At 40.8% G+C, this 24,677-nt stretch overlaps 1 protein-coding gene across 2 annotated transcripts in view; it reads left to right on the forward strand.

The window, feature by feature from the left end:
• ptch1 (patched 1) overlaps positions 1 to 24,677 on the forward strand; it is a 174,245-nt gene that overhangs the window by 84,410 nt on the left and 65,158 nt on the right. For both annotated transcript variants that reach the window (XM_061900523.1, XM_061900533.1), the window contains exons 6-12: positions 9,452 to 9,650; positions 9,763 to 9,884; positions 13,454 to 13,601; positions 17,719 to 17,850; positions 17,917 to 18,072; positions 18,137 to 18,235; positions 23,962 to 24,087. In XM_061900523.1, coding sequence (XP_061756507.1) covers positions 9,452 to 9,650; positions 9,763 to 9,884; positions 13,454 to 13,601; positions 17,719 to 17,850; positions 17,917 to 18,072; positions 18,137 to 18,235; positions 23,962 to 24,087 — 982 coding nt within the window. The remainder of the gene's footprint in view (positions 1 to 9,451; positions 9,651 to 9,762; positions 9,885 to 13,453; positions 13,602 to 17,718; positions 17,851 to 17,916; positions 18,073 to 18,136; positions 18,236 to 23,961; positions 24,088 to 24,677) is intronic.

A 24,677-nucleotide genomic window follows, 5' to 3' on the forward strand; every position in this document is an offset into this window, starting at 1 on the left:
CAACAATTGTCCAATAGAATACCAATACTAAAAATAAATCAACTTTTTAAGTAAAGCAGCCTACCGGGAAAAATGAAATTATGATATCATGTATAGGGTTAGTTATCGTTTGAATTCCGATTCCCATTCTTTGTTTCGATTCCGATTCCGATTCCTGACGATTCTCGATTCCAATTCTTCTTGTCTGTGTTTGACAGGTAGTCCCTGGAAGGTGGTATGTATTTTGGGTTGAGAGTTTTCACTATATCCCTGCAAACATAAACAAACATGTAATGTTGCTGTTACTGTTTAGCCCAGTATCAATTATCTTAGCTCTAACTTTATTGCTTAACTAACCTAAATGTTGGAGATTCCACCTCTGAAAAGGGATGCAGTCTTTTGACTACGTGTGCAGTGACCTTTCTGTGGCACTCTTCCGTCGGTGGCACCGACATCTTCCCCATTGCCGCTACGGTGAACGGAGTAAGCTGAGCACATCGCGGAGCCTGGCTAGCAGGTTGTAAATTGTCTATTAAAAAATATGTGGGCTAATTTGTTAGCTGCCTCAACGTTGGCGCAAAACACATTATTTATTGCATATATATTGTTTTACTTATCGGATTCGGACTGCAGTGCAGTCACCGAGGTGCCAGGCTGGGCGTCGGAGCCGGAGCCAGAGGAAGAGGCAAAGGAGGACGGTCGGCGCAGCGCGTCGAAAACGGGACACGCATTTATTTGTACTCCATGAACTCGGAGGTGCTTCATCATGTTCGACGTGCACACTCCTAAGCACGAAACAGTCCTGTCGCATGTGTCACATTTCGTGGATATTTCATTTTTTTTAGTAAAACAAAGCCACACTTTCGACCGCCGACGCTATCTATGCTTGACTGACTCGCTCGGCTACATAGGCTCGGCTATTCTAACACTTCCGGCTGTGGGCGCTTCTTCGTTAGTGTTCAGCGACTTCTTCTTCTGGTCGGCGGACTTGTTCTTTTTTTCCGGTCGGCGGACTGGGTATCGAAACTAGGAATCGAAATTTTAACTTTTGAACGATTCCGGGAGAATCGGAAAGTTAGTCCCGGTTCCAATCGATACTCGATACCCAACCCTAATCATGTACCCATAAAACCCACCATCAAAACAGAACAATAATACTGCTACTGTTGCTTGCCATGTTGAAACTTTTCCTAGTGGGTTTGTTGTTGTCGTTAAGTGTGTGTTACGCTATATGCGGTGACCCATTGAATCCCCACGTTACATAAGCCATCACGGCACGGCTTGATTAAGCCTTTGATTGTCATGCAACTCTCTGGACTCCACCCGTCTGCTGTTACCATAATTACCAGAATTACTGCACCTTTGCTTTTCCTTTTAGCTTATAAATTGGGCTTAATGAAATCAATATGATTTTAGTCTATCCATCATCCATCCATTTTCTACCGCTTATTCCCTTTTGGGGTCGCGGGGGGCGCTGGCGCCTATCTCAACTACAATCGGGCGGAAGGCGGGGTACACCCTGGACAAGTCGCCACTTCATCGCAGGGCCAACACAGATAGACAGACAACTTTCACACTCACATTCACACACTAGGGCCAATTTTAGTGTTGCCAATCAACCTATCCCCAGGTGCATGTCTTTGGAAGTGGGAGGAAGCCGGAGTACCCGGAGGGAACCCACGCATTCACGGGGAGAACATGCAAACTCCACACAGAAAGATCCCGAGCCTGGATTTGAACCCAGGACTGCAGGAACTTCGTATTGTGAGGCAGACGCACTAACCCCTCTGCCACAGTGAAGCCCGATTTTAGTCTAAATTATGCAAATAACAGCCCATGGGCGGCCATTTGGAAGAGGCGGTTTATTCACAAAATGGGGTCGGACCCCGGGCGGCTATTAGGGCATGGGCGGTTATTTGGCCAAGGGCGTTTATTTGGAATTGTACGGTATTTGCATGCGTCACCAACTCTGTTAATTGACTGATAAAATCCGAATAGGGCTTGGGCTAGTTGTCTATCAATTGCGTTTGGTTGGCAAAAGTTATAATCCAAAGCTACACTGTCATGGCACCCTTCCATTGGGCAGGCAGTAGAAGGGTACCTAATAGGTGGAGACTATCACCATTGTGCCAACGCAGTTCATGGGGAAAGCTAAGCCTCCAGCCACTTAGGGTGTACCATTACAAACTGTACCATGGCAATCAGATTGTACAGTACTGTTTGATACAAAACTGGTTTGAAAACAATTTAGGAACAGAAGGTGCTACTGTAAAAGCAAATATATTTCAGGACATGAACAGAATGAGCGGTATAGAAAATGGATAGATGATGGATGACTGTTGGACTATTTGTTATGGCAACTCTCAATCTGTTTACAAGACAATGAGACAAAGATCTCTGAATTCTGTTTTTCTTCTTTTATATGTGCTTCCCAGGCACGCTCAACTCAACCATCAGACTCCACATAGTGTGTTTGCATGTGTGTGTGTCCTGAATTTGTCCCCACTGAAGGCTCTATTGTAGTGGTGGCTGGCATGCGTATCGCTGGCCATCGTTTCTCTTCAGCCCTGGGCCTCACACCATTGTCGGGCCTTTTAGTTGCTAATGGGCTGTTGCTACAGTAATACTGCACAGACATTACCTCTGCAAATGCGTGTTTCATTCACATATGCATGCGTGTCGTTTTGAGTGGTGGACACCTATTTATGTAAGTATGCAAATTTTAGTTCTGGACTTTTTGGTACCAGATAAAGGCTTTTACCTTGTTCTGGTTGGGAGGCTGGGAATAATAACCCAAGCCTGGTTAAGCACATACAATGTGTTGTGAATGACAGCGAGAGAGAGATTTAGACTGGAATGTGTGAGGCATGGAGAGCTTAAAGGGGACAAGGACCACTTGGAGCAGGAATCCAACCCCGGCAACTGGGAATTATTCTTTTCTGTCATCTTGGAAGGATTAAAAAAAAAAAACAGTCGCCCTTTTTCTTGTACATTGCCACATCATTATTAGCCTCCCACCACAGTTCATCATACACATTTTAAGCATGTTTTAATGACATGGAGGTGATTAGCATCTTTATGCACAATGCACTTTTCTTCCCTGTTAGCACCTGTTTTTGTGTATTCGCGATCCCCATGAGGGCTGAACATATGAATTCAGGGAAGATATTTATAAAATAATTTTTGTCACGTTCTTTGGTCTGGATCCAGGGATGCAGAGCAAGGAAAGCGATGTGCAGGCAAGAAGTCTGTTTGATTAGGGGGAAAAAAACGAGGAAAGGCAAAAGAAATCTAATGCTACGTAGACGACAAACACTTGCCAGGATACAAAGCCCAATGATCCAGCAAGGAGCAACAGGTGAAGCTAAGTAGGCTAGATTAACTAATGGAAAACAGGTGTGCACACAGAAAACAGAACAGAAAGTGAAGGCGTAGTAAAAATAAGGAATCCAACAGGAAGTACAACCAAAATAGGAGCACCAGGACCGGAAATTATACAAAACCCAGGAAAATAGCTAACAAAATCAAAATTCTAATGTATGATCATGACAAGTGTGCCTTGTTCCGAAAAAAATTGTTTGAGATTTGTGACATTTCCCAATATGTGACATCAAAGATATCTCCATATATGATAAAGGTTTTGTTGGAAAACGCTGCGCTCGTCCGCCATTTTTATGTTCAGCAGCTGCCGTTGTAGTTGAATTGAAATAACATCCAGGGTGCGACCCAATGACCGACTATGCACTGTTATTGGTAGTATTGACCAGCACAGGTCACTACACAAACCTCCAGCCTCATAGGAAAAAGTATTGCATTGTTAACTTTTGTGTTTTGTGATAATGTAGTTACTCAATGTCTCAAACGTGGGGCCCAGCAAGAGTAGGAAGCACAGAGCCTGCCTAAGAAACCCCCCTCGGTATGAGTGCATTTTACACAGCAGACGGCTTTACCCAAAACTACATGTACCCGCGGGTACAGTTCCTACAATTTATTACATCTGTGGATACAATAAAACGGTAAGTCCAAAAACAGTAGATTGACGATGTGTGAGCGGTGTAGCATTGTTTACTTAAACAGGTGTATATTGTAGCGTCCCGGGGAAGTTAGTGCTGCTAGGGATTCTGGGTATTTGTTCTGTTGTGTTTATGTTGTGTTACGGTGTGGATGTTCTCCCGAAATGTGTTTGTCATTCTTGTTTGGCGTGGGTTCACAGTGTGCCACATATTTGTAAAACAATGTTAAAGTTGTTTATACGGCCACCCTCAGTGTGACCTGTTTGACTGTTGACCAAGTATTCACTCGTGTGTGTGTGAAAAGCCATAGATATTATGTAACTAGGCCAGCACGAAAAGGCAGTACCTTTAAGGTTTATTGGCGGTCTGTACTTCTCCCTACGTCCGTGTACACAGCGGCGTTTTAAAAAGTCATAAATTGTACTTTTTGAAACCGATACCGATAATTTCCGATATTACATTTTAAAGCATTTAGCGACCGATAATATCGGCAGTCCGATATTATCAGATATCTCTAATAATGCACATCATATTTATTACTACAAACATGTATTTTTAGGTGCAAATCATTTTTGAGGCACGTCTACTGTTTCAAGCTGAAAGACAACGTAATCATCTAGTGTAACGAATGTAAAACAATATGTTCAGTTTATCGTTTTTCAACTTTTACTTTATGAGAAACAGTGTTCTCTACAGTGTACATTTTTATATCAGTTTGGAAAATGATGTTTCTCTGAAGAACAAACAGTTTAACTTTTAAAAATGTAAATACATCACAAACTGATGTTTACCTTCGCTGGCTTCTATTTTCTGGGTGACGTTTTATGAGGTGGCGACTTGTCCAGCCCTGCTTTCCACCTGAGTGCTGCTGGATAGGCTCCAGCCCACCGCGAAATCGAGAGAGACAAGCGGTTGAAAATGGATGGATTTATCAAGGAGCTTTATTTAGTTTACGGGTGTTTCCGAGAATTTACAATTTTTTTGTTTTTTTGGGGTGATTTTCCTCTGTACACTGCACCGTGACCAGCTGGCTTGAAATGAAAGTAGCGAGCTTCGCTGTGCAGGATGCAGACTTTCTTACTTCCTTGTTGGTCTGTTTCTTAGCAACATAACTCAAACAGTTGTTGGTGGATTTTGATGACATTTTCAGAAAATGTCCACAAAAAAACAATCACTCTTATCTACTACAAACACACTCATCAACTACATTCTGGGAGATGTAGTTTATTTCAGACCCGGACAGCGCCAGGAAAAAAAACTACACTGACCTAGTTTTTATTTGATACCGTTACACGTCACAGCATTATTGTTATGGTCAACACTCACACAAAGCACTTACAAGGGAAACAGTGCGGAGACAGAAGTGGGAGAATTGACCTATTTTGGCTTAAAAACTAATAATAAAGGTGAAGTTCAATCAATCAATCAGTGTTTATTTATATAGCCCAAAATCACAAGTGTACCAAAGGGCTGCACAGACGACAACGACATCCTCAGTAGAGCCTACATAAAGGCAAGGAAAAACTCACCCCAGTGGGACGTCGGTGACCGTGACAATGATGACTATGAGAAACCTTGGAGAGGACGGCATATGTGGGCACCCTCCCCCACTTAGGGGACCGAAAGCAATGGATGTTGAGCGGGTCTAACATGATATTGTGAAAGTCCAATCCATAGTGGATCCAACATAACGGTGCGATTCTAGTCCAAAGTGGATCCAATATAATAGCGAGAGTCCGGTCCAAAGTGGAGCCAGCAGGAAACCATCCCAAGCGGAGGAAGATCAGCAGTGCAGAGATGTCCCCAACCAATACACAGGCGAGCGGTCCATCCTGGAGCTAGACCGTGTTGTATTTTATACGTAAGTAGTAAAACCTTAAAATCACATCTTAGGTGCACAGGAAGCCAGTGCATGTGAGCCAGTATAGGCGTAAAATGATCAAACTTCCTTGTTCTTGTCAAAAGTCTAGCAGCCGCATTTTGTACTAACTGTAATCGTTTAATGCTAGACATGGGGAGACCCGAAAATAATAAGTTACAGTAAACGAGGCGAGACGTAACAAACGCACGGATAATGATCTCAGCGTCGCTAGTGGACAAAATGGAGCAAATTTTAACGATTTTACGGAGATGAAAGAAGGCCGTTTTAGTAACGCTTTCAATGTGTGAATCAAAGGAGAGAGTTGGGTCGAAGATAATACCCAGATACTTTACCGAGTCGCCTTGTTTAATTGTTTGGTTGTCAAATGTTAAGGTTGTACTATTAAATAGATGTCGGTGTCTAGCAGGACCGATAATCAAGTTATATACAATGACACGTCGCTCTGCAAACGGTGTTTTAAAACATGTCCGATGATAGAGTTTTATCGTTTTATTGCGATAATGTATATTGATGCTTTGCAAATACGACCATGACAAGAGAACGAAAATTTCTCTATGCCCTGCAGAGTCCTCGCTAGGTAGCTAACATCCATCAACGGTGTTTTAGCTACTCCAAAGTCATTAATCCTCGCCTCCATGGTGACAAATGAACTACTTTTCTGACAAGTACCCTCCCTGCAGGACGAGGAATAGCTAAACATGTGTCACTACGCACAATAGGAGGATGCAATCCAATCCACTTTATTTATATAGCACTTTATTTATATAGCACATTTAAACAACATATATGTTTCCAAGGTGCTGCAGAAAAATGTTAAAAACAAGATTCAAATACTATCTTTAGCGCCACCAATGACTGAAGAAAAACAAAATAAATGAATATAAAAACAATGTAAAACAAATATGATTAAAAACTATTTCAAAAGGGTAAAACCAATTAATACAATAAATAGAAATGAAAAAAAACAAAAAAACAAGAGGACCACACAACTCATGTAGTGTTAAAAGCCAGAGAATAAAAGTGGATCTTAAGACGAGACTTAAAACACTCCACTGTGGGAGCAGTTCGTGTTCCAGAGCGTGTTGCAGAGTGTTCCAGAGCTTAGGTCCGACCACAGAGAAGGCCCTGTCTCCTCTGGTCTTAAGTCTCGTCTTGGGCACCAGGAGCTGGAGCTGGCTCTCGGACCTCAGAGTGTGCGCAGGGGTGTACATTTGGATGATGTTCAAGATATAATGATATAAGATATAACAATAGTGAAGTGAAGTAAAGGGAATTATGTTTATATAGCGCTTTTCTCTAGTGACTCAAAGCGCTTTACATAGTGAAACTCAATATTTAAGTTACATTTAAACCAGTGTGGGTGGCACTGGGAGCAGGTGGGTGAAGTGTCTTGCCCAAGGACACAACGGCAGTGAGTAGGATGGCGGAAGCGAGAATCGAACCTGGAACCCTCAAGTTGCTGGCACGGCCACTCTACCAACTGAGCTATGCCGCCCCAATAGCTAACTGCTGACAGATAGCTAGCGCTCCTAAATGTAAACGAAGGGGTGGAGCTATACAAATATTGACTGTAACAAGTAGAGTAGCCGTTATCAATGATTACATCGTTATTTTTGAATTATCGGAAAATATGTTTTCAATTTTGTTATTTTTTTAATAAATTGTTAATTAAATGTAATTATTTGGTTTTAGATCAAACCTTGCATAAGATTTCCAAACAACAAAAGAATAAGTGCTTATTACAATTCAACAGAAGTGTATATAGAACATGTTAAAACAGAAAGTAATCAAATATTATCAGCAAATGAAAAAATAGATAAAAAATTGATTCATTTTCTACCGCTTGTCCCTCATTATATTTGACAACATGTTTGTTGTATCATAAAAATAGCTGTTAAAAAAACAATAATGATATTTTTTTTGTGGATCCCTTTACTTAGAAAAGTATCAAAATAAATGTTGGTACCAAAATATTGATATGTGGACAATGCTAGTATCTTTATTGCTAAAACTACAACATGGCTGACTGGGCAGAGATGCCAGCTGGAAGGATTGGCAACTAATTTTCAGAGACACTCAAAAAGCGTGGGAAAGATTATCTAAAATTTCTACCAAAGCATCGCCATTCTCCATCTTGTTACATTTTTTGGTTTGCTGGTACCAGTAATACCCATGCGGCATCAGACCATGACGCGACCACCACCATATCTTGGCACTTGCTTGTGCTGCCAGCTTTTTAGACAATTGTGTTGACTCTGCTGTACAAGCTGTACATTGACTACTCTAAAGTGCATGCATAGTATTGTCCCTTAAGAAGATACACTGCAATTGAATTTTGTGAGACACTATTACCTGCCCACACACTATGTTGGTAGCCACATGTCTCACAACTAGAGATGTCCGATAATATCGGACTGCCGATATTATCAGCCGATAAATGCTTTAAAATGTAAGATCGGTATCGGTTTCAAAAAGTAAAATTTATGACATTTTAAAACGCCACTGTATGGAGTGGTACATGGACATAGGAAGAAGTAGAGAGCGCCAATAAACCTTAAAGGCACTGGCTTTGCGTGCCGGTCTAAAGTTTGCTGCTGATCACATGGACAAAGATAAGACCTTCTGGAGGAAAGTTCTGTGGTCAGAGCAAACAAAAATGGAGCTGTTTGGCCACATTTATACTTGCCAACGCTCCCGATTTTTCTGGGGGACTCCTGAATTTCAATGCCCCTCCCGAAAATCTCCCGGGCAACCATTCTACCGAATTTCTCCTGATTTCCACCCGGATAAAAACATTGGAACGTGCCTTGTAGGCACTGCCTTTAGCATTCTTTACAATCTTTCGTTACGTCCACTTTACCTCCATACTAACAGCATGTCGGCCCAGCCACATATCATGTGCGGCTTTTCAGCACACACCTAAGCGAATGCAACGCATACTTGGTCGACAGCCACACTGAGGGTGGCCGTATAAACAACTTTAACACTGTTACAAATATGCGCCACACTGTGAACCCACACCAAACAAGAATGACAAACACATCTCGGGAGAACATCCGCACCGTAACACAACATAAACACAACAGAACAAATACCCAGAACTCCTTGCAGCACTAACTCTTCGGGGACGCTACAATATACACCTCCCGCTACCCCCCCTACCTCTCAGGGAGAGCATGTCCCAAATTCCAGGCTGCTGTTTTGAGGCATGTTAAAAAAAATAATGCACTTTGTGACTTCAATAATAAATATGGCAGTGGCATGTTGGCATTTTTTTTCCATAGCTTGAATTGATTTATTTTGGAAAACCTTGTTACATTGTTTAATGCATCCAGCGGGGCATCACAACAAAATTAGGCATAATAATGTGTTAATTCCACGACTGTATATATCGGTATTGGTTGATATTGGAATCGGTAATTAAGAGTTGGATAATATCGAATATCTGCAAAAAGCCATTAGAGGACACCACATTATTTGTTAGTATTTCTTGGTAGAATATACAAACTATGTAACAGTAAAGCAACATACAAAAGTTTCTTTATACAAGTGGTGTTGTGCTTTTATGCTGACACAGTGGTAAAGACCCTCTGCAGTGGACCAACTTTGACCCCAAGGAGTTCCTTGACGACTTACGACGGGACCACTTCCCGGTAGACAGCTTTGAAGAGATGTTGGCAAAAGCCGACGTTGGACACGGCTACATGGATCGCCCCTGTCTGAAACCCTCCGACCCCGACTGCCCCCTCACTGCACCCAACAAGAACTCCACCAAGGTAAGTTTCTTTTTTAGGTTGTGGGGTCTGACATCTTTTATTTGAGCACAGCTGTTGACATTTTATTTTTCTCGGCTGTTTTTTATTTTTATTTTTTTTTATCGCGGCCAAGCCTTTAGATGTGGCTTGGGCCCTGAACGGCGGCTGCTATGGGCTGTCCAGAAAGTACATGCACTGGCAGGAGGAACTGATTGTAGGCGGGACCACCAAGAACGGCAGCGGACCCCTGCTCAGGTAACATATCCAAACATCTATATAAACACACACACACACATGCTCAGACCCTGCTGGGAGCTGCACAGCGCTTATTCTGGAAGGAGTGTGTGTTTTCCACTCTTTTTTATTTTTAAAGCTCTCTGAAATGGTACATGTGTACGTGTGTGCATGTGCATGTGTGTACGTGTAATGTGTGTGTGTGTGTATGCTGTAAATCTTGCAGTCATTAGCAGATTCCAGTTAAATTTTCAGGTTCCAGCTGTTCCCTCTCAGCTCTGGCTACTCTGCATGGACACTAACCACACACACACAAACACACATGTGCTTACCGTGATCTATGGCTTGGGCAGTTTATCCAAATATACAACCTACACAGACCTGAGCTTTCATTTTTTTTGGAGTACTTCAAGACCTGCCTTATGTATACAGTGTCTTAAAGACACACCTTTTTTTAATAGATTCATTAGGGGAAAAAAGCCCTGCGATGAGGTGGCGACTTTTCCAGGGTGTACCCCGCCTTCTGCCCGAATGCAGCTGAGATAGGCTCCAGTGACCCCAAAGGGACAAGTGGGAGGAAATGGATGGATGGATGGATGGATAGAAAGTTATCAAACAACAGAAGATAATGCTGATCAATCAAGTAGAGACCGCAAACAGCTGCTGAGCAGCTTTGAAATATGATCTCATTTTTTAGATACTTTAATATGGAGTAATTTTGTCTTTTTTGAAGTTTGATTTTTTTTTTCTTAAAATGCAGCTGAGATAGGTTCCAGCACCCCCCACAACGCCAAAAGGGACAAGTGGTAGAAAATGGATGGATGGATGGATGGATATTTTCCCCAAAATTTGAATGAGACAGAATGTCAGAAATTCAGGATTGTCTTATATTCGGATCAATAAAGTGTATAGTATTCTCAAAGGGGACCTATATAGAGTTGGTCAAGGTCTGGGGCGGTCTTCAAAGGCCAAAGTGAAAATGTGCCAATAGTCAGCGGGCCAAACGGCGATTTATACCATGCAACAGCACCACGAGTGAGGAATTTAGCCTCATAGTGCCAGGTGTAAATTTAAGTTAGTAGAGATTGTCAAGTTCAATAGATGGCAACTACTTACCCTGTGAATAAATCTCCTGCGGTAGTGTTTTTAAATGTATAGTAATGCACTGTAAAAACATTGTAATACCTTAAATACTGTAAATACCTTAAAATTTATGGTGTAATCATACCAAATTGCTGTAAATCAAAAAACTGTACCGCTGTTGTTTTGTGGTGACTGAGCTGACAGTTTTTTACCGTTAAATCAAAGGGCCTTTTTTTTTTACAGTGCATTACTATAAAAAACAGAACCACTGGTAATTTAAATGCAAAATTCTGCCGACTCAGTGGATACTTTTTTTCAACCGTAAAATCTACCTTTCCTCCGTTTGTATAGTGCATTACTGTAATAGGAAAAATAGTATCTCAGATGATTTACAGTAAATTTCTGGCGACTGAGCTGCAAGCTTTTTACAGTAAAATCTACTGACTTTTTAAAAGGCAGCTTTGCAGACATGACTTCAATAATCGTACAGCTTGAAAGGTGTCAGAATGAATACGTATTACATTTGGTATACACCCTTTGGTGGACCAAACAAAATGACACAACAGGGCAAATTTGGCTCACAAGCCCAATGTTTTTTGGAAATGCGTTGGTGTACATTTTGCGCACCTTCTGCTCCACAGTCACATTTTAACTAGAAATGTCCGATAATGGCTTTTTTGCCGATATCCGATATTTTGATATTGTCCAACTCTTAATAACCGATACCAATATCAACTAGTATCGATATATATTCAGTTGTGGAAATAACACATTATTTTGCCTAATGTTGTTGTGATGCCCCGCTGAATGCATTAAACAATGTAACAAGTTTTCCAAAATAAATCCACTCAAGTTAGGGAAACACTGCCATATTTATTATCGAAGTCACAAAGTGCATTATTTTTTTTAACGGAATTTAGGACATGCTCTCCCTGAGAGAGCATGGGGAGGTTGAGGTGGGCGGGGTTGGGGTGGCCGGGTTGTGGTGGGGGGTAGGTGGTAGCGGGGGTGTATAGTGTAGCTCCCAGAAGAGTTAGTGCTGCAAGGGCTTCTGAGTATTTGTTCTGTTGTGTTTATGTTGTGTTACTGTGCGGATGTTCTCCCGAAATCTCCCGAAATGTATTTGTAATTCTTGTTTGGTGTGGGTTCACAGTGTGGCGCATATTTGTAACAGAATAAAAGTTATTTATACGGCCACCCTCAGTGTGACCTGTATGGCTGTTGACCAAGTATGCCTTGCATTCACTTGTGTGTGTGAAAAGCCGTAGGTATTATGTGACTGGGCCGGCCTTGAAGGTTTATTAGCGCTCTGTACTCCTCCCTACGTCCGTGTACACAGCGGTGTTTTAAAAAGTCATACATTTTACTTTTTTTAAAAACCGATACCGATGTTATATTTTAAAGCCTTCATTGGCCGATAATATCGGCAGGCAGATAATATCGGCAGGCAGATAACACTCGGCCGATATTATCGGATATATCTACTATTAACCCGTTTTTTTAGTTTTTGTGTGAGATGTTACATTTTGGAGGCATTCCCACCCCACTCTCTCAGAAAGTATCACAATTCATCTTTTGAAAATGTACATTGTTTAAATATATATCTTGAAGTCATCGGCACAATTTTTTTAAGACATAGTCGAAAATAATTGTCATTAACATTACATAGATTCAGCCGGTCACAACATTGGGTACACCTGCGCACTCGCCGATCGATTCACTCGGTATAAAAAAAGCTGCTTTTAACATTGTCTATGTCAGTGCATGTTTCACGTCTGTGTTGTTATCAACATGCCAAAATTACTTGGAAATTATACTTTAACCTACTTTTTTTGTTCCCTCATTGCCTGACTTAATGTCGGAAAAAAAAAAAAACATCCACCTTGCTGTGACATCCCAACACGCCAGACTGCAAAACCCCGCAAACAGAGGCATACAAAACTGCATGCAAAAACTGCATGCACGCTCACGCCAAAATGCATGAACCCTATGACATGATGCTTTGGCATGGTTTAACACGAGTGTCATTGTAACATTGTAACATTTGTACATCAGAGAAGACAACATGTATCATTGGTCCTCTTTAGTATTATTAATGAAGTCTCCTGCTGGTACAGTGTGGACTAATGTCTTGGAACACACCTTTTGAACAGTTTTTTTCCCAAACAATTCATCAATTTTAAGCACCTAGCTTTGTGAGAACAATTTCAGAAAGATCCAATTATTGTGCCCTACTGCCAAAGTAAGGTCTATAAAGGCATACTTGAATAAGTTAAGTGTGGATGAACTTCAAAACCCAGACAAAACACTTTCATGATGAAGTATAATGCACCAAAAATCCTAAATACACTCCAAAATTTATTAAAAAATGTTCCTGTTAGACATATGTCTGTTTTACAGATAGTTCAAGCCGTGTTTTGCACACTAAATGTACCTGTCATCGTTCTTGGTTGTGTTGTTTATCCATAAATATGAACATCCCCTTATTTGGTCTCTTCTCCGTTCAGCGCCCAGGCCTTACAGACCATGTTCCAGCTGATGACGCCCAAGCAGATGTTTGAGCACTTTCGGGGCTACGAGGAGGTTTCCCACATCAACTGGAATGAGGAGAAGGCTGCAGCCATTCTGGAAGCGTGGCAGAGGAGATATTCAGAGGTATTAATGGAACATACATGGTGGGGAATCTAAAAATGCATCCTAACTGGTTACAAGTGCATGCAAAGCAATGGATGCTGGATGGGTGTTGTGTGTGGTTGGTATAAAGGCGCAGTATAGTCTGGAATACATTAGGAGAGTTTTGGGTGTCTTTCTGTCTTTAACGTTCATACAATCGCTTTCCCAGCTGTGGCCCCATTGGTGGCTAGTGTGTGACATCATCTAACTTCCCCCACCCCCTTCCGAACCCCTGTTTGACACACAGTGACCTTGGTGTATGCGTGTGTGTGTGCCATTCATCTTGGGGGCTCCCAGGGTGCCGCCATAGGAAAAGATCATTCATTCATTGGCTGTGTACTTTTTTTTTTCTTTTTTTTTATCAATGGCTGCTGGTGTCGTGCTGTTTAAATGTATAGGCGGGAGGTAAAGATGTGCACACATGTTGCATGTGGTGCAAGTGTGTGTTTCAGAATGTGTCAGCCAGCCCGCCTCACTCCCCACTGAGTAGTAAGTGCAGGTCAATGTTGAAGACATCTGTCTGTCCTGAGATAGGAAGACAAGGAGATTTTGGATCATGTTTTTACAATAACAACAACTTATTGTAAATATCTGCTTGTAAAGTACCCTATTTACACAAATAATGGCCTGTAGGTGTTTATTAATCCACTGCAAAGAGTGGAGGAACTTCAAAACACTTTCATGATGAAGTATAATGCAGCAAAATTCCTAAATACTAGGGGTGTAACGGTACGTGTATTCGTATTGAACCGTTTCGATACAGGGGTTTCTGTAACGGCTACGGGGAATCGTGATGCCTGGGGTGCTCTTCCAAGATGCAGATCGGGCTCGGACACAGCGTAAGGTACGAAATAAGGATTTATTAAAACTAAAGAACAGACTATGAACAGAAAAAACTTGCACTAGGCACAAATGGCAAAACAAAGCGCTAGCATGGGAGCTAGGAAACACGGGAGCATAGCGTGGAAGCTAGCAAAAACAAAGCATGTTTACCTGAGTCGGGAATTAACGTAGTCGCGAGTTGCATGCAGCAAAACTTTACGAGGCGAGGACGAGTCAAGGAAAAAGGCAGGCTTAAATACAGAACGTGATTACAAACAGGTGTGCGTCAGGAAACAAGTAACAGGTGGAACAAATCAGAAACTATGGTAACAAGGTAAATAAGGAAGAGCTAAACTAGGAATCGGAAGAGCCCAAAACTAACATAAATAACACAAAAACATGATCCGGACCATGGATCATGACAGGTTTCGGTTCGGTTCGGAGGTGTACCGAACGAGTTTCCACACGGACATATTAAGTAGCGTAGCGCACGTTGTGTAAACAATGCACACAGAGGAACAACACACGGCATGCTAGCAGTGACCGGGCTACGTTAGAGTGACCATACCTCCTCTTTTCACCAGAGAAGTCCTCTTTTGTGGGGCTGTCTGGGGGGAGTTTCTTAAACGCCTGAAATGTCCGACATTTAAGTTAGGGTTGCGTGTATTTTCAATGTGCGTTCAGGGTTAAGAAGGGTTTAAAAACAAAAGAAATTGTGCACGCAGTAGCATTCGTGAGGGAGGGGCAGAGACAGAGAGAGCGAGAGAGTTATGATAAATGTGCATACGTCGCCAGGCTCTGCTTTTTACCCATAGATTTATCAGATTTAATTTTTTATTATCTATTGCAGGGGTGTCAAAAGTGTGGCCCGAATGCCATTTGTGGCCCACAGCTAATGTATTAAAGGCCCACGGCACATTCTAAAAATACTATTAAAATAAACAAAACCATAACAAAAGTGAAATAAAAAAGCTTAAAGGTGAAATGTAATTTAGAAAAAGTTGCAATGTTGACTAATAAAACAAAGTTTTGTTTTTTTCTTTCAAACTGTCATTGCTCAAAACATAATATTGATTCAAAATCAATGTTATTATGAATTATTGACCTATCCAAGGTTCCGATTACTTCACATCAAATATTCCACTAAGAAAAATATTTTTGGTGGAAGATTTTGCAAATTTTTGTAAATAAATATCCCAAAAAATTATATTTTGTTGTTTTCTTACTGTACCGAAAATAAACCGAACCATGATCTCTAAACCGAAGTACGTACCGAACCAACATTTTTGTGTAAGTTACACCCCTACTAAATACACTCCAAAATGTTGTCAAAAATGTTCCAGTTAACCATATGTCTATTTTACGGATATTTAAAGCCATGTTTTGCGCACAATATTAAATGGACCTGTCATCGATCTTGGTTGTGTTGTTTATCCATAAATATGACCATTCTCTTATTTGGTCTCTTCTCCGTTCAGCGCCCAGGCCTTACAGACCTCTATTTTAGAGGACACAATTTATGTTTTGTACAATTGTTTGTTAAGGGGGCTTCACGGTGGAAGAGGGGTTAGTGCGTCTGCCTCACAATACGAAGGTCCTGCAGTCCTGGGTTCAACTCCAGGCTGAGGATCTTTCTGTGTGGAGTTTGCATGTTCTCCCCGTGAATGCGTGGGTTCCCTCCGGGTACTCTGGCTTCCTCCCACTTCCAAAGACATGCACCTGGGGATAGGTTGATTGGCAACACTAAATTGGCTCTAGTGTGTGAATGTGAGTGTGAATGTTGTCTATCTGTGTTGGCCCTGCGATGAGGTGGCGACTTGTCCAGGGTGTACCCCGCCTTCCGCCCGATTGTAGCTGAGATAGGCGCCAGCGCCCCCCGCGACCCCGAAAGGGAATAAGCGGTAGAAAATGGATGGATGGATGGATGGTTTGTGTTAAGGGTGGAACTATACACACTGCATTCTCTTAATTGGTCAGTGGAGAATTGTCACATCCGTGTACCGATGGGAATGTAATGCTTCAAATTAGCAGCGTCCTGTTACTCATTAGCACTCTGGCAAAGTTGCAAGATTTAACCCATGACGTATTGTCAGAGGCCATTTTGCAAGTTTTTGTTAGCTTGATGTAAGGTGTTTTTGTGATACGGCTCTTTGATTTCGCACTTGCTGTACGAACATAAGACCGTGCTGTAGTGCTGCAGACCATGCTCATGTGAACTGAATTGGACTGTACAGCTCGGTGGCTATATGTACACTGCAAAAACTGAAATCTAAGTAAGATTAAATATCTCGAATAAGGGTGATATTTGCTTATTTTCGGTCTCATAAGATAATTGTTCTCACTAAGCAGATTTTATGATAGTGTTTTACTTGTTTTCAGGGTTCTGGTCTTAAATTATCTCAGTAAGATATTACAGCTTATTGCTGAGATGTTATGACCGATATTTAGTAAAACATTCTTGGAACTAGAATATCAACTGTTGCAAAGCTGTGTCATCTACACTCACAAGTATAAAACAATTTTTTTAAGTAATAATTTCTTATTTCAAGCATGTAAAAAAAAAATCATGACTTTCATATAAAAACAGATGCAGGCAACTGGACTTTGCTGTTTTATTTTCAATGAAACAATAGAAAATATGTACTCATACAGTAGTACAGTTGCAGTGAGAATATACTTATTATAAGGTATTTTTGGGTTCATTGAGGTTAGCTAGTTTTACTTGTTTTGGACAGTCATGACAAACCAAATTTCCTAGTTCTATTGGCAGATCATTTTGCTTAGTTCAAATAAAATACCCCTAATTTTGTTGTCTTTCGGCTTCCATGACACAGCCCTCACTTTTATCTGGGCCTAAGGCAGTGGCCAGGAATTCAGCCTGCGCCGACTGCATAAAAGTACACTTGATGGCTATGTAGTAAAGGTAATTATACAAAACTAGAAACACAACTTGTGCTGGAGTGCACTGCCGATTCAACAAAAGAAGTTAAAGTACCAATGATTGACACACACACACTAGGTGTGGTAAAATTTGTCCTCTGCATTTGACCCATCCCCTTGTTCACCCCCTGGGAGGTGAGGGGAGCAGTGAGCAGCAGCGGTGGCCGCGCTCGGGAATCATTTTGGGGATTTAACCCCAATTCCAACCCTTGATGCTGAGTGCCAAGCCACTGGCATGGAAACTGGAGTTCAGAAGAAAATCATAATTAATTCTGCCCATTGTCATTTTTCCATATGACTTTACTTATTCTCTTTAGTAACTAACTTTTTTTTTTAGGTTGTGTTGAATAGCGTGGCAGCCAACTCATCCCAGAAGGTCTTGTCTTTCACTACCACCACTCTCGAGGACATTCTCAAGTCTTTCTCGGACATCAGCGTCATTCGTGTGGCCAGCGGTTACTTACTAATGGTGAGAGTCAATATTACTGCATTACCGTAGAATGAGAGTTACCTGTTTCATCTTGTCCGTCCCCAGCTGGCCTATGCGTGTCTGACCATGCTGCGGTGGGACTGTGCAAAATCTCAGGGAGCCGTAGGGTTGGCGGGCGTCCTGCTGGTGACGCTGTCAGTGGCGGCAGGTTTGGGACTCTGCTCTCTCTTGGGCATCTCCTTCAATGCGGCCACCACACAGGTAAGGCACATTTAGTTTGGATTGGATTGGATCTCTTGAAATCAAATGTTTGTTTGATCTGCAGGTGCTGCCATTTTTGGCTCTGGGTGTTGGTGTGGACGACGTCTTTCTCCTTGCGCATGCCTTCAGTGAGACAGGACAGAACAAGAGGATCCCATTTGAGGTGGGTCCAACATCCAAACTGCAGCTTCATTCACTTCGAGATCCATGTAAAATAGTCGAAACAGCAGATTAATTTGCCTGTGCCTTTTACACAGAAGCCAACAAGTTGGGTTTGTGTTATGTCTGGGATCATGTTTTGTTGAAGTTATGGTCTGTTTGGTTTTTGGACTCTTTTTAGTTCCTGCTTTTTCACTCCCTTGTCTTGTTTCCATGGCTACCCATTTGTTTCACCTGTTCCACGTTTGAACTCACGCACCTGTTTTCAATCACCACAGTAGTATTTAAGCCACAGTTGCCAGGTAGTCAGCCTGGCGACATCACCTTCTACTCACACTCCACACCCATGTATCCATGCCAAAGACCCATGTTCCCATATCTCGTTCAAACTAAGTTATTCGTTATTCATGCCATAGTGCAAGTTTTTGTTTTATGTCCATAGTTTTGTCTTAGTGCAAGTTTTTGTTTTCATAGTCAAGTTTTTATACCTCCTCTGTTTGCGCTTTTCCTTTGTTCCTTTTTTGAGTAAAATGAAAATGTCATTATCTTCACGTCGTGTCTGGTCCAATCGCTTTGCACCTCGGGAAAACAAACCTCACCCAAGTGCACGTCTTGACAGTTTGTATTTTTAATACTGTGAGAATAAAAAGTAGTCTGAAAAATATTAATGGATTCTATTGAATGACGGCAGCCAATGGATGCCAGCATGCTGATTGAGCACATGTCAATTTTGTCAGGCATTAGTTTATTCGTTTTGCCTTGGCTGTCATGCAGCCAGCTTGAGTTATCTGACCAGCTTCTGTCAATCAGACTCTGAATGTGACTTTTCCACAGTGACAAAAATGAACAATTGTGGAAGTTTGGAGATTGTTTTTTTTTCGTCTGGGAATCTACATGGTTAGAACTAGAGATGTCCGATAATATTGGCCGATAAATGCTTTAAAATATAATATCGGAAATTATTGGTATCGGTTTCAAAAAGTAAAATTAATGACTTTTTAAAACGCCGCTGTACGGAGCGGTACACGTCCGGTAAAACACGGACGTCTAGTATACTCCGGACTGAAGCTGTGTGCCTTCATTGTTTTTGAAGCTGTTGTTTTGAGGCATTTGTGAAAGTCAAAGTATAGTATTTCCCATTGTTTTAATGGGTATCAGGATTATCTCAGGGAGAGCATGTCCCAAATTCCAAGCTGTTTTGAGGCATGTTAAAAAAAATAATGCACTTTGTGACTTCAATAATAAATATGGCAGTGCCATGTTGGCACTTTTTTCTATACTTGAGTTGAAGTTGGGCTCCTATTTTGGAAAACCTTGTTTTTGATTGATTGATTGAAACTTGTATTGGTAGATTGCAAAGTACAGTACATATTCCGTACAATTGACCACTAAATGGTAACACTCAAATAAGTTATTTAACTTGTGTAAGTCGGGGTCCACGTTAATCAATTCATGGTAAAATTACATTGTTTAAGGCATCCAGTGGGGCATCAAAACAAAATTAGGCATAATAATGCGTTAATTCCACGACTGTATATATCGGTATTGGTTGATATCGGAATCGGTTATTAAGAGTTAGACAATATCGGAATATTGTATATCGGCAAAAAAGCCATTATCGGACATCTCTAGTTATCACGTCATTGAGGTACATGCTAACTTAGTAGTATTGCTTGCTAATTTGTATATAATAATGTAGTAATATATGATCATTGTAATATGTTATAAGATTCGAAAGCCTAAATTGTGTACCTTGTTTCAAGTAATCCTACCATGACAGTTTTAACTTGTTCCTATGCCGAATTGTTTTCTCATTACAAGCACAAATAACAAATACAAATGTCTCTCTTTTTAAGAGGGCCCTTTTTCCCACTTCATGATTTTGACACTACTTTTTATGATAGTGAAACTGCACTATGTTCACAATGCTTGTCAAATGTCCAATTCTGATTTTTTGTCAAATCTGAACTTTTTAGTGGCCATTAACTTTACAAAAAAAATTGATTTCTATTGTGAATGCAATATGACCCACATGCGGACATGAAATCATGACATTGTGCAAATGGCTTCAACTCTAGTCGTTCTCAGTACTAGCGCATTCCTGGCAATTTCAAGGAAAAAGTCCACATTTTGTGAACCAAATTATTGCACGTAGAAGATTAAGAAGAAAGAGAACACGTATTTTGGCTCTGGCAGTTTTACCGGATATCTTGCTTCGACTTCTGCTTGAAGAGTGTGTCTGTGGCAGCCAGTCGGAGACAGAATTGTGACGCTTATCGCTTTTTGATCACTTTCTAGTCGGATGAATGCGACCTTAGCACGGGAGGGTTCACATTGAGGATGCATCACATATATGTCCATTATTTCAACATACGATAGAGGCCGGGGTCGGATATGAAAAATTCAGAATTGCACTGTTCACACTGACATGACAAAATCCGACACAGGTTGCATATGGACAAAAAAATTGGAAATGACCTGCAATGTGGACAAGGCCAAATGATAATGACAGTACATGGTCCTTAAACAGAGAGCTGCTGATACAGTAGATCATCAAATGGTGACATAATATTTGTACTTGTTCAATACGTGTTCAATTTTGACAGTATGATTCTATTTAATGACACATTTACACAAAACAGCATCAAGACAATTACTACACTGTTTGAGTGGAGATCTGCTTCATAAGCACAATTGAGATAAAAACCACAAATATGCACAAATACAAACCCCGTTTCCATAGGAGTTGGGAAATTGTGTTAGATGTAAATATAAATGGAATACAATGATTTGCAAATCATTTTCAAACCATATTCAATTGAATATTCTACAAAGACAATATATTTGATGTTCAAACTGATAAACTTTTTTTTTTGCAAATAATCATTAACTTTAGAATTGGATGCCAGCAACATGTGACAAAGAAGTTGGGAAAGGTGGCAATAAATACTGATAAAGTTGAGGAATGATCATCAAACACTTGTTTGGAACATCCCACAGGTGTGCAGGCTAATTGGGAACAGGTGGGTGCCATGATTGGGTATAAAAGCAGCTTCCCAAAAATTTTCAGTCTTTCACAAGAAAGGATGGGGCGAGGTACACCCCTTTGTCCACAACTGCGTGAGCAAACAGTCAAACAGTTTAAGAACAACGTTTCTCAAAGTGCAATTGCAAGAAATTTAGGGATTTCAACATCTACGGTCCATAATATCATCAAAAGGTTCAGAGAATCTGGAGAAATCACTCCACGTAAGCGGCATGGCCGGAAACCAACATTGAATGACCGTGACCTTTAATCCCTCAGACGGCACTGCATCAAAAACCGACATCAATCTCTAAAGGATATCACCACATGGGCTCAGGAACACTTCAGAAAACTACTGTCACTAAATACAGTTCGTCGCTACATCTGTAAGTGCAAGTTAAAGAGAAAGCCAAAGAGTGCAAAGAGAAAGCCATTTATCAACAACATCCAGAAATGCAGCCGGCTTCTCTGGATCCAAGATCATCTAAGATAGACTGCTGCAAAGTGGAAAAGTGTTCTGTGGTCTGACGAGTCCAGCTTTCAAATTGTTTTTGGAATTATTCGACATCGTGTCATCCGGACCAAAGAGGAAGCGAACTATCCAGACTGTTATCGACGCAAAGTTCAAAAGCCTGCATCTGTGATGGTATGGGGGTGCATTAGTGCCCCAGGCATGGGTAACTTACACATCTGTAAAGGCACCATTAATGCTGAAAGGTACATACAGGTTTTGGAACAACATAAGCTGCCATCTGAGCGCAGTCTTTTTCATGGACGCCCCTGCTTATTTCAGCAAGACAATGCCAAGCCACATTCAGCACGTGTTACAACAGCGTGGCTTCGTAAAAAAGAGTACGTGTACTTTCCTGACCCGCCTGTAGTCCAGACCTGTCTCCCATCAAAAATGTGTGGCGCATTATGAAGCGTAAAATACGACAACGGAGACTCCGGACTGTTGAACGACTGAAGCTATACATAAAACAAGAATGGGGAAGAATTCCACTTTCAAAGCTTCAACAATTAGTTTCCTCAGTTCCCAAACTTTTCTTGAATGTTGTTAAAAGAAAAGGTGATGTAACACAGTGGTGAACATGCCCTTTCCCAACTACTTTGGCATGTGTTGCAGCCATGAAATTCTAAGTTAATTATTATTTGCAAAAAAAAATAGACTTTATAAGTTTGAACTTCAAATATCTTGTCTTTATAGTGCATTCAATTGAATATGGGTTGAAAGGGATTTGCAAATCATTGTATTCCGTTTATATTTACATCTAACACAATTTCCCAACTTATATGGAAACGGGGTTTGTATCTAATTTCACCTTTGTTTTTGTCCAAGTAGTTCTCATAGGGATGAAAGTTGGAGACCTGCTCTATCATTAAGCTGCACACTAAATGTATGCTTTTTTTAAGTAGCGCAGAACATACTTCTGTGAAAGAAAGATGTTTATATGTATTCTGTTACGTAAAGCATAAGGTATATCTGTTAAAAAAAATAATTGTGTCAACTTGTCCTCTTTCAGGGAGTTGGCAAACCCATTAACCCTTAAAGGCTTACTTAAGAGAATTCGTACTAGCTTCAATTTTATTTTAACAAAAATAATCCATCAGCTTTTATGAAAAAGATTTAGAAATCACAATACAAGCAACTTAATAGGAAAACTATTTAGTCTTTCTGACTTTTATTGTTGCTATAGTTGCTTGTTTGTTTGTCAACCTGCTATACCATATCAATAATATTGGTCTTTATGTGATAATTTAAAAAAAATATACATAACTAAAGTTATTTTATTATTTTCCATGGAAGTACAAATGGGCTGTTGCTATCGTGCTAGTATTAGTATAGCCATGCTAATGCTTTTAGGGATTTCATGGGGCTTATTATTTTATTTGAATATTTTTCATGGGGCTATTTAACCACGACCATTACAGTATTGTACAATCTATATGTCAATGTTGGTTTAAACAAAAATAAAAGTGCAATAAAATGTAGGACATTCGGTAGCAAGGATGTTTCTGCACCATCCATCACATGACTTGTTGCATAAGTCCGCACCTTGTTATTCATTCTACAACAAAGCACATGGCTACGTGTGTGTATATTTCTGTCTACACAGGGTGAAAGCAGGCATGCATTTTGCATTTTTGTTGTCTATCGCACTCCTCTTGCGCTTCCCCTCAACTCTCAGCTTCCTTGGTAGAAATGAAAACTAAACAGAGCTGAACCTGATCTGTCTGTAACTCGCGCACACACATACACACACAGACACACACAGACACACACACACACATGCACAAACACGCCTGAATGAGGATGCAGCCTGTGTGGTCCCGCACGTCCTCACAATCTTCACAGAGTTGCCGCCAAAAAACACCCTGCAGGCTCCTGTGCATGCTTATCTGAGTTTGTGTGCCTTTTATGTAGGGCGGAAGCAAAAAAACATGCTTATAAAGTTGCTTAATCATAACTTGAACATGTTATGTGTTCTGAGAGACAGGAGGCGTTTTTGTCGTTCGTCTAATAGCACTTCAAGCCGCTGCAATCACTGTCAGTCAGCATCAGTATGCTGATAATGCTACCTAATCTCAAGTAGTACACATTTGCCTTTTGGCTACGGTCGCATCAAAAAGGCTGAGTGTACCTGTCATTTTTCTTTTTTTCTTACTCCCTCCTTATCTGCTTCTCCTTGTCCCGTCTCGCTCAGGACCGCACGGGCGAGTGTCTGAAGAGGACCGGGGCCAGCGTGGCGCTCACGTCCATCAGCAATGTCACCGCGTTCTTCATGGCGGCCCTCATTCCCATCCCTGCATTGCGAGCCTTTTCTCTGCAGGTACATTTTTTAAATGTGAAATAATAGCATTTTTAAACCTCAGTACACTCCAGTTTTTATCAGACCGTTTCATGGCGGGTCCAGTGTCTGTCCAGATTGTGGTCCATGTAACTGAATCCCTCTCCACATGTGTGAGTGCATGTAGAATCTGCGTGGGAGGTTTGAAAAGCAATGAAATTTAAGGATCTACCTAAAGATGGGGGTCCATCACCCAGTCGGGGGGCTCTGATATCTTATGCATCTGTCTGTTTTCAGAATTAGGAAAAGTGGGACAAAACAAGTTCTCTGACACTTCAGTATGCACTCTATATCAGTGGTTCTCAAATGGGGGTACGCGTACCCCTGGGGGTACTTGAAGGTATGCCAAGGGGTATGTGAGATTTTTAAAAAAATATTCTAAAAATAGCAACAATTCAAAAATCCTTTATAAATATATTTATTAAATAATACTTCAACAAAATATGAATGTGAGCTCATAAACTGTGAAAAAATACAACGATGCAATATTCAGTGTTGACAGCTGGATTTTTTTGTGGACATGTTCCAAAAATATTGATGTTAAACATTTCTTTTTTTGTGAAGAAATGTTT

Source organism: Nerophis ophidion, linkage group LG01 (assembly GCF_033978795.1).
Source record: "Nerophis ophidion isolate RoL-2023_Sa linkage group LG01, RoL_Noph_v1.0, whole genome shotgun sequence".
Lineage (NCBI taxonomy): Eukaryota > Metazoa > Chordata > Actinopteri > Syngnathiformes > Syngnathidae > Nerophis > Nerophis ophidion.